Raw genomic sequence first — 15,442 nt, forward strand, 5'->3', positions numbered from 1 at the left:
TTGTTGTTGTTGTTAAGTGCCGTTGAGTCAGTTGTGACTCATAGAGACCCTGTGTAGGGTTTCTGAAGAGCAGTTGGTGAGCTTGAACTGTTAACCTTGCAGTTCAAACTGACCTTGCAGTCTAGGGCATTAACCCACAGCGCTACATGAAGGTTCCTATTAATATTTATCCCTATTTAAAATAGTCTGTTTTATCTTGAAATCTACTTGACTTTCTGCCTTTTGGAAGTTCTGTACCTACACTATACCCTCTTTATAATTTGTAGTTAACTTCATTATCCATTGATATCTCTGGTTCCCTATTTTCAATCTTGTAGGTTTGTTTTTCTTTTAAAATTTCTATATGATAAGCACTGGAGTATGAATCACAAGGTCTGAAGTTCAAGCCAGCCACTCCACAGAAGAAAGATGAGACTTTCTGCTCCAGCAAAGATTTAAAGCTTTAGAAATCCTATATAGGGTCACTGAGTCTAACTGACTCAACAGCACTTAACAACAACAACATATGCATGTGAAAGGTGGATAATGAGTAAGGAACACCAGAGTAGAACTGATGTATTAGAACTGTGGTGTTGGCGAGGAATATTGAAAGTACCATGGACTGTGTGAAGATCAAGCAAATCTGTCTTGGAAGAAGTACATACAGCTCAGAATGCTCCCTAGAAGCTCTCAGAATGCTCCTTAGATGACTTTGGACAAGTTGTCAGCAGGGACTAGCTCCTGGAAAAAGATGTCATGCTTGGTAAAGTGGAAGATTAGCAACAAAGAAGACCCTCAAGAGATGGACTGACACCATAGGTTCAAACATAACAATTGTGAGGATGGAGCAGGACTTGGCAGTGTTTCTTTCTGCTCTATGTAGGGTCACTACGAATCAGAACCAACTTGATGACAACTAACAACAATAACAACTAACTGAAAGGTTGGTGGTTCGAATCCACCTAGTGGTACCACGTAAGAAAGACATGGGATACAGCCGCTGAAAACCTGTGTATTGCATTCTATGCTGATACACATGGGGTAACCATGAGTTGGAATTGATTCAATGGCAACAGGTTTTTTGTTTTGTTTTATCCCTACCTCAGTATACACATTTGGACTGAGGAATGTCAAGGTGGACATGTCTCCTATATGTCTCTCTTAGCTCTTGTTCTGGGTCATGCATTAGCTGAGGAGAATCACCTTGTGTAGGCAACCCACCTGCTTATTTGGCGTCAGGATTGGAGGAAGACTCATTAACAACCTGAGATATGCAGATGATACAGCCTTGCTTGCTGAAAGTGAAGAGGACTTGAAACATTTACTGATGAAGATCAAAGAGCACAGCCTTCGGTATGGGTTGCATCTCAATGTCAGAAAAACAAAAATCCTCACCACTGGACCAATAAACAACATTCTTATCAATAGAGAAAAGATTGAAGTTGTCAAGGACTTCATTCTTCTTGGATCAACTGTCAACACTCGCGGAAGCAGCAGTCAAGAGATCAGACGACGTATTGCATTGGGCAAATCTGCTGCACAGGAACTTTTTAAAGTGTTGAGGAAAAGAGATGTCAGCTTGAGGACGAAGGTGCGCCTGACCCAAGCCATGGTATTTTCAATAACCTCATATGGATGCGAAAGCTGGACAGTGAATAAGGAAGATCGTAGAAGAATTGATGCCTTTGAGTTGTGGTGTTGGAGGAGAATACTAAAAGTGCCATGGACTGCCAAAAGAACCAATAGATCTGTTTTGGAAGAAGGGCAGCCAGAGTGCTCCTTGGAGGCCAGGATGGCTAAGCTTCGTCTCTCATACTTTGGACATATTGTTAGGAGGGAACAGTCGCTGGAGAAGGATGTCATGCTGGGTAAGATGGAGGGTCGGAGAAAAAGAGGAAGACCCCCAACGAGATGGATCAGCCAGGTGGCATCATTGATGGCGTCAAGTGTGGCAGCAGTAGTGAGGTTGGCCCAGGATTGGACATTGTTTCGTTCTGCTGTGCATGGGTCGCTATGAGTCGGTTCCGACTCGATGGCACCTGACAACAACAACAACATACCTTCTTCATGATGGCTTTCTAATTCATAATTAATTTTGATCCACTTCTCTGTATAATCATAGCACTTTGTCCTCCACCTACTGTTAAGTATCACATACTGCTTTTCATTATAGTTCATTCTACTAATTTTATATCAGTATTTCTGCTTGATTGTTAAAACCTAGTCCCTAACCAACTCAAACTTATATCTTAATTGAGTTTTAGGTGATATAATCATCTGGTTAAAGCAATTCACAGTAAAATGTAAACAAATAATAAGCATGTTCCCTATATATAAAGGGACTTCAAAAAGTTTATGGAAAAATGGAATGAAAGATAATGAATTTTTCCACAAATTTTTGAGGCTCCCTTATATTTATATTCAAAGGTGGAACACTTTTATTTACCAAAAGGAACACTACCTGAAGAAGAATGTGGGAGAAAATTTACATTTGGGCCTTGGTAGTGTTAGCCCTTGCACTAGCATTCCCCCTGCCTGATTCCACCACTGCACATTTCTCAAGATCAAACAGTAGAATGAGAAGAAGACCTTCTTGGCTACCATTTCCCATGAATTGAATCTATTTCTATCCCAGAAGTATAAGATTGGCAGTTCAAACCCACTAGTTGCTCCTCAGAAACCCTATATAAGGTTTCTATGAGTCGGAATCGACACTATGCTTAACAACAAGAAGATATAATAGGATGGCTTTATATCCCCCTCTCACTAAGGAACCTTTCATTACCCTGCATTTCTGCCACCAGGTCAGACACAGTGACTCCCTCCCTCCACCCTGGAACATTAACCCTACCACCCTCAATCCACCACCACCACCTCTCAACATTTGCTTTACCAGTACTTTGTGCTACTTAAACCTTTCACATGCATTCTATCTTACAAATCTCTTATTCCTCCATGGCTCCCAACACAAAAAGGGTGAATTGTAGTCATTAACATGTATCTGCTGAGTCAAATAACATCAATCTCCAAGAAGATCATACAGCCTTTCCCTATACCACTTTTCCCACCAAAACCCTTTCAGGAAAATATTCATACTTTTGAGTTAGTAAGGAGCACTGATGGCACTGTAGGGTAAGCACTGGACTACCAGTCACAAAGTCAGCAGCTCAAATGTGCCATCGGCTTTGTGTGAGTCCTGGTATGGCACTGGATTACAAGGTCAGTTTGAACCACAAGGTTGGCAGTTCAAGCTCACTAGCTACTCCTTGGAAACCCTATACATGGTCACTATGGGTTAGAACTGACTTGACAGCACTTAACAATAACAACATCTGATCCTGTAGTAAAGATTTACAGTCTCAGAAACCCTATAGGGTCACTATGGTTAGGATCAACTTAGTGGCAGTGGGTTTGTTTTTGGGTTAATAATAGGGAAGAATGGGAGGGGATAGTCTTGATCTTCCTCAGATACAAGGAGTCAAAATGAATGTTCTAAACGGAATCCATATGAGCCTTTCTGTCATCAGACTTTGTGCACCAAGTTCCAGGACCACATGGCTAGAGAAGATGCACAAAGGAGGGAGAAGGAGAATCACATTTAATACCTTCAAGAGTCTGAATTTCTGACAGCTGTCTAATTGGAAAATTCTAGAATTAGACCAATTTGAACACAATCATTAAAAACCTTTCCCAAGGGAACTGGCCCCAACTGGATGTGACTGAAGTTCTTTTGATAACCAAGAGACGTTATCTGAATTCTTCAGCTTGTGCCTTTGGCCTGGATCCTAATGCTTACAATGCATGTCTCCTCCTTGGGGCTTCTGGTGGTGGCCCCTGTGCCTGCTCTGATAGGCATCCTTCCATTTGTGTTCATCTATTTGCTTATCTTCTGCTGCCAGAGTCTTTCATCTCAACCCTCAAAATGTTTAATACTGTTGACACCCTTTAGGAAACCCTTATGTTTTCCTTTTGTAACTGTTAAGAAGGCACAGTTGATAGTTTTCACAGAAAGTAACTGGGGGTTTCTGTTGAATCTGGGGAATTTATGTCAGATTTCTAAAGTCCTTTGGAGACGGTGTGGTTCTCTTGGATTATGACCCCTCTGCATTTGCAAGGAACTAAACTGATTCCCTCAAAGTCATCAAAATTTCCCTGGAAAGCGTGCATTTGGATCCAGACTGGGTGAGTAATATCTATTTTAGGGCTCTCATCTGTACTTCTGCTTCTTCACATTCAACTCATCCTCAAGTCCTTGGGAGACCCTGAGACCTTTCTTAAAAGATGAGAACTGAACAGTCTTGTCTGAGTGGGCCAAATGTACTTACTAATATAATTTCTTATTAATTAAAAAATACTACTGTTGTGTGGCTGTTTTGTATAGAATCATCTTACCACTTATTGCTGTTGAGTCGATTTTGACTCATAGCTTAGACTGGCAGAAATTATTTAGAATCCCTTGAAGTCTTCTTAAAATGACACAATGCTACTGCTGTGTACCATCGAGTTAGTTCTGATGCCTGGTTTCCGGGGTTGTGGATCTTTGCCAGAGCAGAAAGTCTCCTGGTAGATTTGTTGTTAAGTGCTGTTGAGTCAGTTCTGACCAAGAAGGGATGAGGGGCGCTGGTGGTGCAGTAGGTTGGAACCCCCCAGCCATCCGCGGAAGAAAGATGTGGCAGTCTGCTTCCTTTAAGATTGCAGTCTTAGGAAACCTATCAGGCAGTTCTACTCTCAACTATACGATTGCTATGAGTCAGAATCAACTTAATGGCTGTGTTTTTGTTTTGTTTTGTTTTTTAATAAAGAATGCCTGCCTTGTGCTCTTTTAGGAGCTACAAATAAGCGCAAGGCTAGCAGTTCAAACTCACCAGCTGGGTCTTAAATCCTATGCTGGGTTGCTATGAGTCAAAACAGACTTGAGGGCACTTAAAAGCAAAAACAATATATAAATAAAGTTTTGTTGAAACACACACACACTTAAAGAAATTATTTAGAGCATTTTCCCTCGAAACAGAGTTTACAATTAATATAATTTACAGAGTGTATTGGAATGACTAGACCCCTCTGGGGAAGCTCATAGGCTCTGTCCTCCCAACCACAAAAGTCCTGCTGGAAACAAGAAATAGAGGATTTTAAGGGGATCTGTAAATGATTGTGAAGATGCTTAATCAAAGTTTCAGTTTCTCAACCAGTATTTTCACTACACTACAGTAAAAGACTAGAGATGAGATAATAACTTTTATATTAGCAACAAAAAAATGAAATCCATCAACACCCAAGGATGTCTTCATGAAACTTTATGGACAAGTTCCTACAACTTATAAGAGAAAAATTATTTGTGTAACAGGAGGGTTGTTGTTGTTGTTAAGTGCCGTTGAGTAGATTCTGACTCACTGTGACTCTGAATAGGGTTTTCAAGGAGCAACTGGTGAGCTGTAACTGCCAACTTTGCAGTTCAAACCAACCTCGCAGTCCAGGGTATGAACCTGCAGCACCATACCAGGACTCTAACAGGAGGGTTGTTGTTGTTAGGTGCCATCGAGTTGGTACCAACTCATAGCAACTCTATGCACAATAAAAGGAAACACTGCACGGTCCTGGGCCAACCTCACAAGTGTTGCCACACTTGAGCCCATTGATGCTGCCACTTGGCCAATCCATCTCGCTGGGAGTCTTCCTCTTTTTTTCTGACCCTCCACCTTACCAAACATGATATACTTCTCTAGCAACTGGTTCCTCCTGAAAGTATGTCCAAAGTATGAGAGATGAAGTTTGGCCATCCTGGTCTCCAAGGAGCACTCTGGCTGCACTTCTTCCAAAACAGGAGGATAGGGAGGCTCATTGTCTCTCTGTTTCTATGGTAAATAACTTGTTAGAGACTGTAAGTGAAAAACATGGTTAAAAATAGCTTTCTTTTCTAAGGTGCTTTTTCGTTGGCTTCTGCTAATCTTTTGGTGGTGGCCTTCTCTTCCATCAGTGTTGATGTACTGGCCTGTGTGTCTTTTTACCCCCAGCAGTGATGGCAAAGCCACCTTTCCAAGATACCTCTCTGCCTTGCTGCTTCATCATCCTCATCTTCCTGCAGCTGCTGCTCACAGTCGTACATGGAGACGGTAGGAGAGCATTCCCTTCCCAATGCTAGGAGGATATACCAATGCTAAAAACAAAGCTCAGGATACAAGGAATACCTAAATCCTCCAAGATAAACGTGGGCATGGGTGGGAGAACTCCATTTTTTTTTTTTTACAGACGGCCTAACTCAATTCTGTTATATCTGCCTCTTTAAGGAAAAGTCAATTTTGATGTCATTGGACCTGAGAATCCTATTCTGGCCATAGTGGGGAAAGATACGGAGTTACCATGCCATCTGTCCCCCAACATCAGTGCCGAGGACATGGAATTGAGATGGTACAGGGACCACTTCACTCCAGCTGTGTATGTGTACAAGAAAGGGGAAGATGTGTCTGAAGAGCAGATGGAAGAATATCTAGGGAGAACAACATTTGTGAGAGACCATATCTCCAAGGGCAAAGCTGCAGTGAGGATATACAATGTTACTATGTTTGATAACGGGACTTATCACTGCCTTTTCAAAGATGATAGGTCTTACAGGGAAGCCACAATGTTGCTGCAGGTGATAGGTAAGAGGCTTGCGTGCTTGGTCATCTTGCTGCCATGTGAGCCAAAGTTTAAGTTTCTCTGACAAAGTTTCAGTCCCAATTCCAGAAAATCACATTTATGGCCAAATTTCTTTAAAACTTTAGAACTTTTCACAACATATACTTCTAGTCAAGTTCTATTTTCTTCTGGTGCAGTGTTTCCTAGGAAATGTAGTTCTCAGTGCATGTTTATGGTTTGTGATTCTTCTTCCTTTCATTATACCACTAAGAGAAAGGTAGATAGAGAGGAGAGTGCTTATGGAATATGGAAAGAAGTTTCCTTGAGGCTTTGTGCTTTGAAATCAGGTAAACCTTGGTTCTCATCCTGCTTCCTACAATTACTAATTTAGTGACATAAGAAATGTATTTAATCTAGACCTTTTCCTAAAACCGTTTTTATGTTTTGTTTTTTAATCTATGAAATTGGCGTAATACATTTGGGATATAAGTATTAAACACAGTGGTATGTGAAAAATTCCTGACAACTAATGGAAAGTCTGTGTCAGCAGTTCGAAACTACCAATGGCTCCACAGGAGAACGAGGACGCTTTCTGATCCCGCAAAGATTTACTCTGCTGTGGTATCCAGTATGGTGTCAAGCACAGGGCTATAGAAGGCCTTTCTTACTCCATTGTCAACCCTTTACTCCTAGAGAAGGAGGTAGTTGAGAGTCATCCATTGGCTTAGTGTTTTATTCAGTTCTTTCCTTCATTTTTAAAAACTTAAGGGAGGACAAACATGATCCTGGATATCAGGATTATCTGAGAGAGCAGCAAGACCATGTAACGAGAGAGCGAGGAGGTGCAGATCTTTGTTCACACCCTTTCCCACAGGGACCTGTCTTAAGGGTCCTGGGGAAATGCAGTTTGGGTGATTATGACTGAGGTGGATGGGAGTGCCTGGAGAGCCTCCAGGAGACTAGTGCCTTCTCAGGGAAAAAGAAAGGCTCACGACAATATTAACCTTTTTTAAATGTATGGAAATTTTGCCAAAATTATGCAAATTTACCAATGTTTAACATTTTGCTACATTTGTTTTATCATTTCCATCTACTGTCTATACCTTAGGGATCTATCTACCCTGCAGTCCCTGGGTGACTTAACAAACTGTTAAGCACTCAACTACTAGCCAAAAGTTGAGGGTTCAAACTCACCCAGAGGTGCCTTGGAAGAAAAACCTAGATATGTACTTCCAAAAGCAACAATAATATATCTCTATCTATACCTGCTTGGAGTCCTGGTGTGGCACTGTGGGTTAATGCACCAAACTGCAAAGCTGTTTGAACTACAAGGTTGGTGGTTCAAGCTCACCAGCTGCTCCTTGGAAACCCTATACAGGGCTACTATGGGTCGGAATCGACTCGATGGCACTTAACAACAACAACATACCTGCTTAGGGGCTCTAATGGGGATGTGGGATAAGCACTAGACTGCTAATCACAAGGTCAGTGGTTTAAATTCACCAACTGATTCACAGAAGAAAAATGAAACTGTCCATTTTTGTAAAGATTTATAGTCTTGGAAGCCCAAAGGGAGCAGTCCTATAGGGCACTATGAGTTGGAATCAACTCAATGGCAGTGGATTTGGTTAGTTGGATTTATCTCTGTTTTTATAAATGCAAAAGTGTACATACTTTTTTTCTGAACCACTGTAGAGTAGTTTATAAATATCATGTTCAGTTAGACAATCTTTTTATTATTGCTCCAATATTCTTTACTCATGAGACTTCCTGGAATTCCCTTTAGCTCCCTTCTCCAAAAGGTTCCAGCCCACAACAGCTTGGAGAACTCTGCTTCTGGTCCTCATGGCACTGGGATTTGTAACAGTTGGAGCCATCTGCGTCTTCCAGAAACGACAAAGGAAGAAAACCAGAAAACAGTTGGATGAAATGAGAGAGCAGCAAGAAATGGAGCACCAGTCTCGAGCCAGTGGTGACGGGCTCCAACTGCTCTATGGTGGGCAGGAGAAACAGAACAGGGGAGGGCTATGAATGCAGATCCTGCCCCAATCTAGAGAGTCTATACTAGAGCAATAATTCACTGTGCCACAGTGTTTCTGTACTCCCTTGCATTCTAGAGTGTAGAAATGCCAGTGAATCCCAGTCACATCCTTGTGAAAATCAAATTGTAGCATCCAGAGAGACTTGTTCTTGTTGTTGTTAAGTGCCATCGAGTAGGGTTTCCCAGGAGTGGCTGGTGAGTTTGACCTTCTGATCTTGTGGCTTATCCTATCAAGTGCTTATCCTACAGGTCTTTCTTTTTTTTTATTTTCTAAGGTCCTAGAAGAACTGAGTATAAATAGCTCATATAGCAGCAATAGTCCTGCTTGTGGAAAATTCTGAGGAAGTTGTTCTAAGTCAGAGGACTCAGGAGAGGCTGGTACTATGAAGAATAGAGAAGTCAGTGACTCTTAGTCTCTAGACATGATCTCTTTAGGTGGGAAGCATAGAGTGTAATTAGAAGAGACTGACTGTGGAAAGGGAGAGTCAACCATCAGAAAGGCCTAACTGGCAGAGAATGAAGTGGGGGCAAATAGAGGACTAAGAAGGGCTGGGAAGACCTCATCTGGACACAATCATTTACTGCAGAGTCGAGAAGAGAGAATTCATTAATTCAATCATTTAAAATAGTTATTGAGGGCATTGCATACTGAGTATATTATTAATAAAATGGATTAACCGTATCCTCATGTGGCATACAATCTATTTAGCATGTGAACAACAGACTAATAACAATGCTTAATTCAAATTGGATTAAACTGAGATACTGTATTGGAATGAAACAGACATAATAATGAAATTTAATAGGAGAGTGTTTACTTAGGATCATCAAGGAAGGCACTACCATGAGACTGTGGTATTAATACAGAAAGCAGAGTGATACAGTAGGGAATGGGACCCTCCACAGCAGCGGGATTAGCAGACACAAAGGACTATAGAAAACCCATGGGAGTGGTAGGGAAGCAAGAAGGATGACAGCCTGGCTGAATAAGACATAGAATGGGCAAGAAAAAGAAAAGGACTGAACGACACTGGAAAGACTAGTAAATGCCAGATCATGCAGAGCTTTGAAGGCTGTGGTAAGAAGTTTGGATTTTATTTAAAGAGCAATAGAAAACTAATGAAAGGACTTCAATCGGGGAGATATATTATTGGATGAAGAGAAATTAACAGATATGAGATATATGTCATGGAGCTAAAAGTAGAAGAGAAGAGGCAAGGAAGGAGGAGGAATTTGAGATGATCATCAGGTGGATGTGCAAGTGCATAATGATTAACTGAAAAGAGAAAGACATAGGATCAAGAGAATTGAAAGTCCCCCCCACCCTGGTTGGTTTTATGACCTTTTATAATTGAGATGGTTAACAACTCAGCTGCTAATAAAAAGGTTGGAAGTTTGAATCTGCTCAGAGCCACCTCCAAAGAAAGAGCTGGTGATCTACTTCTGAAAAAAACAGCCATGGAAAACCCTATGGAGCACAGCTCTACTCTGACACACATGGCTGTGTGTGCCATGAAATAGCACCAACTAAACAACAAATATTTTGAGATATCCAAATGGAAACATCAAATAGATTAGTGGATAGACAAGCCCAGAGCTTGCAGCAGGAGTTTGTACAGGAGGTATACAATTGAGATCAATTGCATATATCTAGTTATGACACAGAATAAGATTTTTTTAAAAGAAAAGGTACAGGAAAAGGAAGAAAAATCAAGACCAAATCCTGAAGAGCTTCAATATTTAAATGTCAGGCACAGCAGGATGAGCAGGTGACGAAGACAGAAAAATATAGACAGAGAAGTCAGAGGAACATGAAATACTTTACCAATGAAATTCAGAGCTGAGATGGGTTTATAGAGTAGTCAGTTGTGTTAGAGTAGCTGAGAAATTGAGTAAAATAAGGGCAGAAAAATGATCCATGAAATTATCAAGAGAAGTGTTGGTAAGTAGGGGAGAGGAAAGGAAGTCTACGAGTGGAGACTGCTTGTAGAAAATTCCAGGCAGAGCTGGAAATTGGACAGCGGAGATCAAGGAAATTTGTTATTTTTTTTTGTAATTGTTTTGATTTGTGATTCAAGGTTAGATATAATACTCAAAGAGTATGTATGCTGCCTAAAGGAATGATTCAGTGAAAAAGAGTGGCTAAAGTGATTACAAGGATAAAGGAAATGAGAAAAGGAGAACAATTTGCAAGGGGACACATATGGCCAGGTGTACTTTACTGCAGAAGGGGTGAGGTGGGACAGGAAGTTTGAGCTATGTAGAGAGGGTATGGAATAGGAGTCTAGCACCAAGGAAGGTGAGATGATTTTGTGATATAACAGGATTGCCCAGGCTATTTTGCTAGATCAACTGAGGTTCATCCAGTTGTAGGGTTTTGTAAGGGACACTGCTTGGAATGTTTGATAAGAGAACTGGCTGCATTATAACCCAAGAATCTGTAAAGAAGAGAAGGGAAATTACTACGCAGAGACATGAAGCTGCAGGGTCAATGGACTCAGGACATGATAGCCAGTGATGAAGAGATCAGGAAGCTGAGAGACAAGGGCATTTGATGGTTCATCTGCATGGAAGCAGAGTTGTCAAAAATACTGTGAGGAGTCAGAGTAGAGAGAAAGACTAAGAGATGGGCTAATGATTTATTGCGGGAAAGAGAGTACCAGGAAGTTAGTTTATGGTCACATTGAAGGTATAAAGTGAGCAAACTAGATCAATACACTCAGTGGGTCAACTGAAAAGGTGGGGTAAGGAAGAGGGAAAGAAATGTCAGGACGTAGTAAGGGGAATGGAGGGTTGAGGGTAAACAAACAAATAGCCTTGGCTAGAAAGCAAAGGAAAGCAGGATTTCACCTCAGAAAAGAGATAAAGAGAATTCTGAGAGAGAGCTGGAGAGGCCTAAGTGTTGATCACATCAAGCCTCTGGAGATGAGAGTTCAGGAAATATTGAATGACTGGAGACATCTTATTGTGATTAAAGCAAACAATAATATGAGGTATGTAGGGCTTCAGAAGTGAGAATATGTCCTAGTGTGTAATCACTCCTACTATAAAAACTGTTGTTTTTGTCTTTGTAGTTTTTGTTGTTAAGTGCTATTGAATCAGTTCTGACTCAAAGCAACCCTGTATAGGATTTCGGAGGAGTGGCTGGTGGATTTGAATCACCGACCTTGTGGTGAACAGTCCACTGCTTATCCAACAGCATCACTCCAGGATTCTACTGCTGTGGCCCTCCCTAAACTTTTCAGTTGTTGAAGAGGTAGCTTCCAGAATAGCTGAGTTCTCCAATCTGGCTACAAAGCACCATTCGCCTCTCATTTAGTGACCCCAAGTCTAGACAGACTTTTATCCCCAAAGTCACTGCCTGGGTGATTTGATTTTCATTAGGGGCATATGGTTCTCAGGAAAGGTGTGAGGGAAGGCAAACAAGACAGTATGGATCCACATGGGCCACAGATCAGAGAACTCCATTGTGATGGCAGGTAGGGAGACAGAGGTGAAAGGGACCATTTGGGAAGGGCAAATGTGTTTCTTACAATGTTGTCTGTTTTGAAGTGTTGTCTCAACATCTACTGCTGTGAAGATCCCTGTTTTCCAGATGTGTCTGGTCCCACATTCATGGAACAGCATGCTTGCTCTCCATTCTCTGTCTCTTTCTTTCTGTCTCAGCCTTTCTCTTCACCTCTGTCTTTTTCTGTTTCTCTCTGTCTCTATCTTAATGTCTGTGTGCATGTTTCTCAGTCTGTCTTCTCTATTTCTGTCTGCATGTTTTCTTTTTTCTATTTGTCTCTCTTTGTGTGTGTCCGTCTCCTTGTCTTTGTTACACTCTCTGTCACTCTCTCACACACAAACAGCACAACACTAGAGCAAGCCTGTGAAATAAAATATTGGGACATGAACCAGAACACAAAATCCACTTGGTCATCTATAGAGTGTCCTATGAAACTGTCCCTGGTTCCAAGTCTTGTGTTGTCTTGCCCTCCACCCTGGCTTTGAGCTACTTGTACTGCCTCCCAGAACAAAAAAACTGAGACAGTTAAGGAGTTCTCAGAGTCAGCTGTGGTTTCACATGCACTAGGAACAAAGGGATGGATATATCTAGATAGATAGATAGAGTTTGGAGACAAACTCTAGATTCCCAAAACTTGCAGGAATTTGGGGGGCCCTAAATCCAAAAGCCATGGTGTGATGCTATAAGATAAACTCTTGACTACAAGCGTAGTGGTTACGAATCGGGCTGCGAACCTTAAGGTCAGTGGTTCGAAACTACCAGCCGCTCTGCGGGAGAAAGATGAGGCTTTCTACTCCCGTAAGGATTTACACCCTCGGAAACCCTGTACAGGGTCGCTATGGGTCGGCTCCGACTCAAAGGCACTTAACAACAACAACAACAAAATCCAAAAGCCATGGTGTGATGCTATAGGATAAACTCTTGACTACAATGTCAGTTTGAACCACAAGATCGGTGGTTCAAATCCACCAGCTGCTCCTCGGAAATGCTATACAGGGTCACTAAGAGTCAGAACCAACTCTACAGCACTTAACAACAACAAAACCAAAAGCTTGACCCTTTCCTCTCTCTACAGTGAGTCCATCTTTTGATCCAGACACTACCAATCCCAAACTCGTTCTGTCTGAGGATCTGAAAAGTGTAAGCCGACTGATCTTCGAGCAGTACCTACCTGACAATCCTGAAAGATTCGACCTAGACCCCTGTGTTCTGGGCCAGGAGCGATTCACCACAGGGAGGTACTACTGGGAAGTTGAGGTGGGAAACAGGAGAGCCTGGAATCTGGGTGTTTGCCTTGAGAGTTTAGATCGGAAGGGAAGAATTCCCAAGTCACCAAAGCATGGCTTGTGGGCTGTGGAGTTTTACAAGAAGAAACTCTGGGCTCTCACATTCCCAAGGACGCGCCTTCATTCTCCCGAACCTCTGAACCGAGTGGGCATTCTTTTGGACTGTGAAGCTGGAAACATCTCCTTCTATAACGGGGCTATTGGATCGCACATCTACACATTCGCTGGAGTCTCTTTCTCAGATGTCCTGCGGCCTTTCTTCTGTCTCTGGGTACATGACCCAAGCCCCGTGACCATCTGCTCAATGTCCAGTGAGTCAGGAGAGGTGGCTGATCCTCTGGAGGCCTCTGAGCTCCCCCAGGGGGTCCCTGTGACTCCCATCAGAGAGAGAACATTCTCAAGGGACAGAAACCCTCTTTGGACAAGGCCCATGTTCCTCTCACCACAGTCCAGCCCAACTCTCCAGAAGAAACACATCCTCGTCTAAATCCCAACTCATCCATGTGTGACTTTGGGCAAGCGAACAGTTCTGTTGTGTCTTTAGTTTTCCCCTCTGTAAAATGATGACAGCAGTCAGCACACCATTGGGTTATTGTGTGATATGAACTTGACAATATATGTAAAACATTCAGTGCAGTGCCATACATGCAGTAGGAGCTAAATACAGAGTAACCTTTCTCCTCCAACCACCTTATCTGATGACTTCAGATTCCTCTCTTCCACCCTCACCAGGATAGGCTGGCACAAAGCTACGTTAAGATGGAGTTAAAGACCTTAGGACTTATAGGATTGCCCATTGGCTTAGATGAAGTCCTGTTGGGATGGAAAACACATCAGAGAGAATATATGAAAAATCATTGTTAGCAAGGCATTGAAAACTCAAAAGGCAAAAAGAGAGCAAGCACTAAGTTATCATGATGGTAGTGACTATCAGAAGCAGCTGCTAACCCTGTGTCTGGCCAACATTACTAAAATGTAGAAGCCTGAAGGAAGAGCCAGAGAATGGAGAAGAAGAGTTGCTTATTGAGCAGGCACCGGTGGTTCTGCCTATGGGCACGGCTGACAGAGTTGTCCTGACGAGAAAAACTATGCTCTGAACATTTCTGACCCAGAATTGTAACTTGTTAACTTTCCTAATAAACCCCATAGCTGTGAGTACTGTCTCTGAGGTCTGGGCTGTTATTGCAATGAGTTATCAAACCCACCTGAGTACAGAGGATTGTGGGAGGTTGGTGCTATACATGTGTTGCAAAGTATATTTCCTAAAATTTTCAACACTAGTTATAAACATAAGAAATATATAAAAAAAACAAATCATACATAACACGATATCTAAAAATTTCAAAATCTTAACAAAAAATGACACCAATAAATAATACAGTGATTTAAAAACTGATCAGTTTTTTTTTTTTTTTTTTTTTTAAGTTTTCATTGTGAATTGAGTGAAAGTTAACAGGGCAGATCATCAGTTTTACATTCAACAAATCATATAGTCTGTTTTATTACAATGATTATAATCCCCTCTATGTATCATCAGTTAATAGTATTTCTATTAATTTGAGGTTTTTAAAAACATTCAGGCATATATAGTAATTTACACCACCAAAAGGCACATTCTGCAAGTCTGCCTCCTGGCTGCCAACTCTCAGTCCCTCTGTTTCCATGAATCTAGATAGAGTCCTCAGCTGCTCCCTCTCTCCATGTCCCCATCTCTGCCTCCATCTCTGGTGTCGCTGCTTCTCTTTATCAGTGTTCTTACACAAATAATGACAAAGGAATCCTGGTGTGGTGCTGTGGGCTAATGCATCAGACTGCAAAGCCATTTGAACTTCAAGGTCAGTGGTTCAAGCTCACCAGCTGCTCCTTGGAAACCCTTTACAGGGTCGTCATGGGTCAGAACTGACTCGATGGCACTTAACAACAACATTCATACCATAGATTTTATTTTTTCCATTTAAAAAATTTTATCCTTATTTTTTCTCTTTCCTGACTCTATTTGATAATTTTTCCTGA

At 41.6% G+C, this 15,442-nt stretch overlaps 1 protein-coding gene across 1 annotated transcript; it reads left to right on the forward strand.

Moving 5' to 3' along the window:
• The first annotated feature begins 5,995 nt into the window (after nt 1-5,995).
• On the forward strand, nt 5,996-13,916 carry LOC102811488 (butyrophilin subfamily 1 member A1-like). Its single transcript, XM_006876092.1, has 4 exons — nt 5,996-6,089; nt 6,264-6,384; nt 8,397-8,590; nt 13,240-13,916. The coding sequence occupies exons 1-4, from the start codon at nt 5,996-5,998 to the stop codon at nt 13,914-13,916; spliced, it is 1,086 nt and encodes a 361-aa protein (XP_006876154.1).
• The last annotated feature ends 1,526 nt before the right edge of the window (nt 13,917-15,442 follow it).

This window comes from Chrysochloris asiatica, unplaced genomic scaffold (assembly GCF_000296735.1).
Source record: "Chrysochloris asiatica unplaced genomic scaffold, ChrAsi1.0 scaffold00352, whole genome shotgun sequence".
NCBI classification, from domain to species: domain Eukaryota; kingdom Metazoa; phylum Chordata; class Mammalia; order Afrosoricida; family Chrysochloridae; genus Chrysochloris; species Chrysochloris asiatica.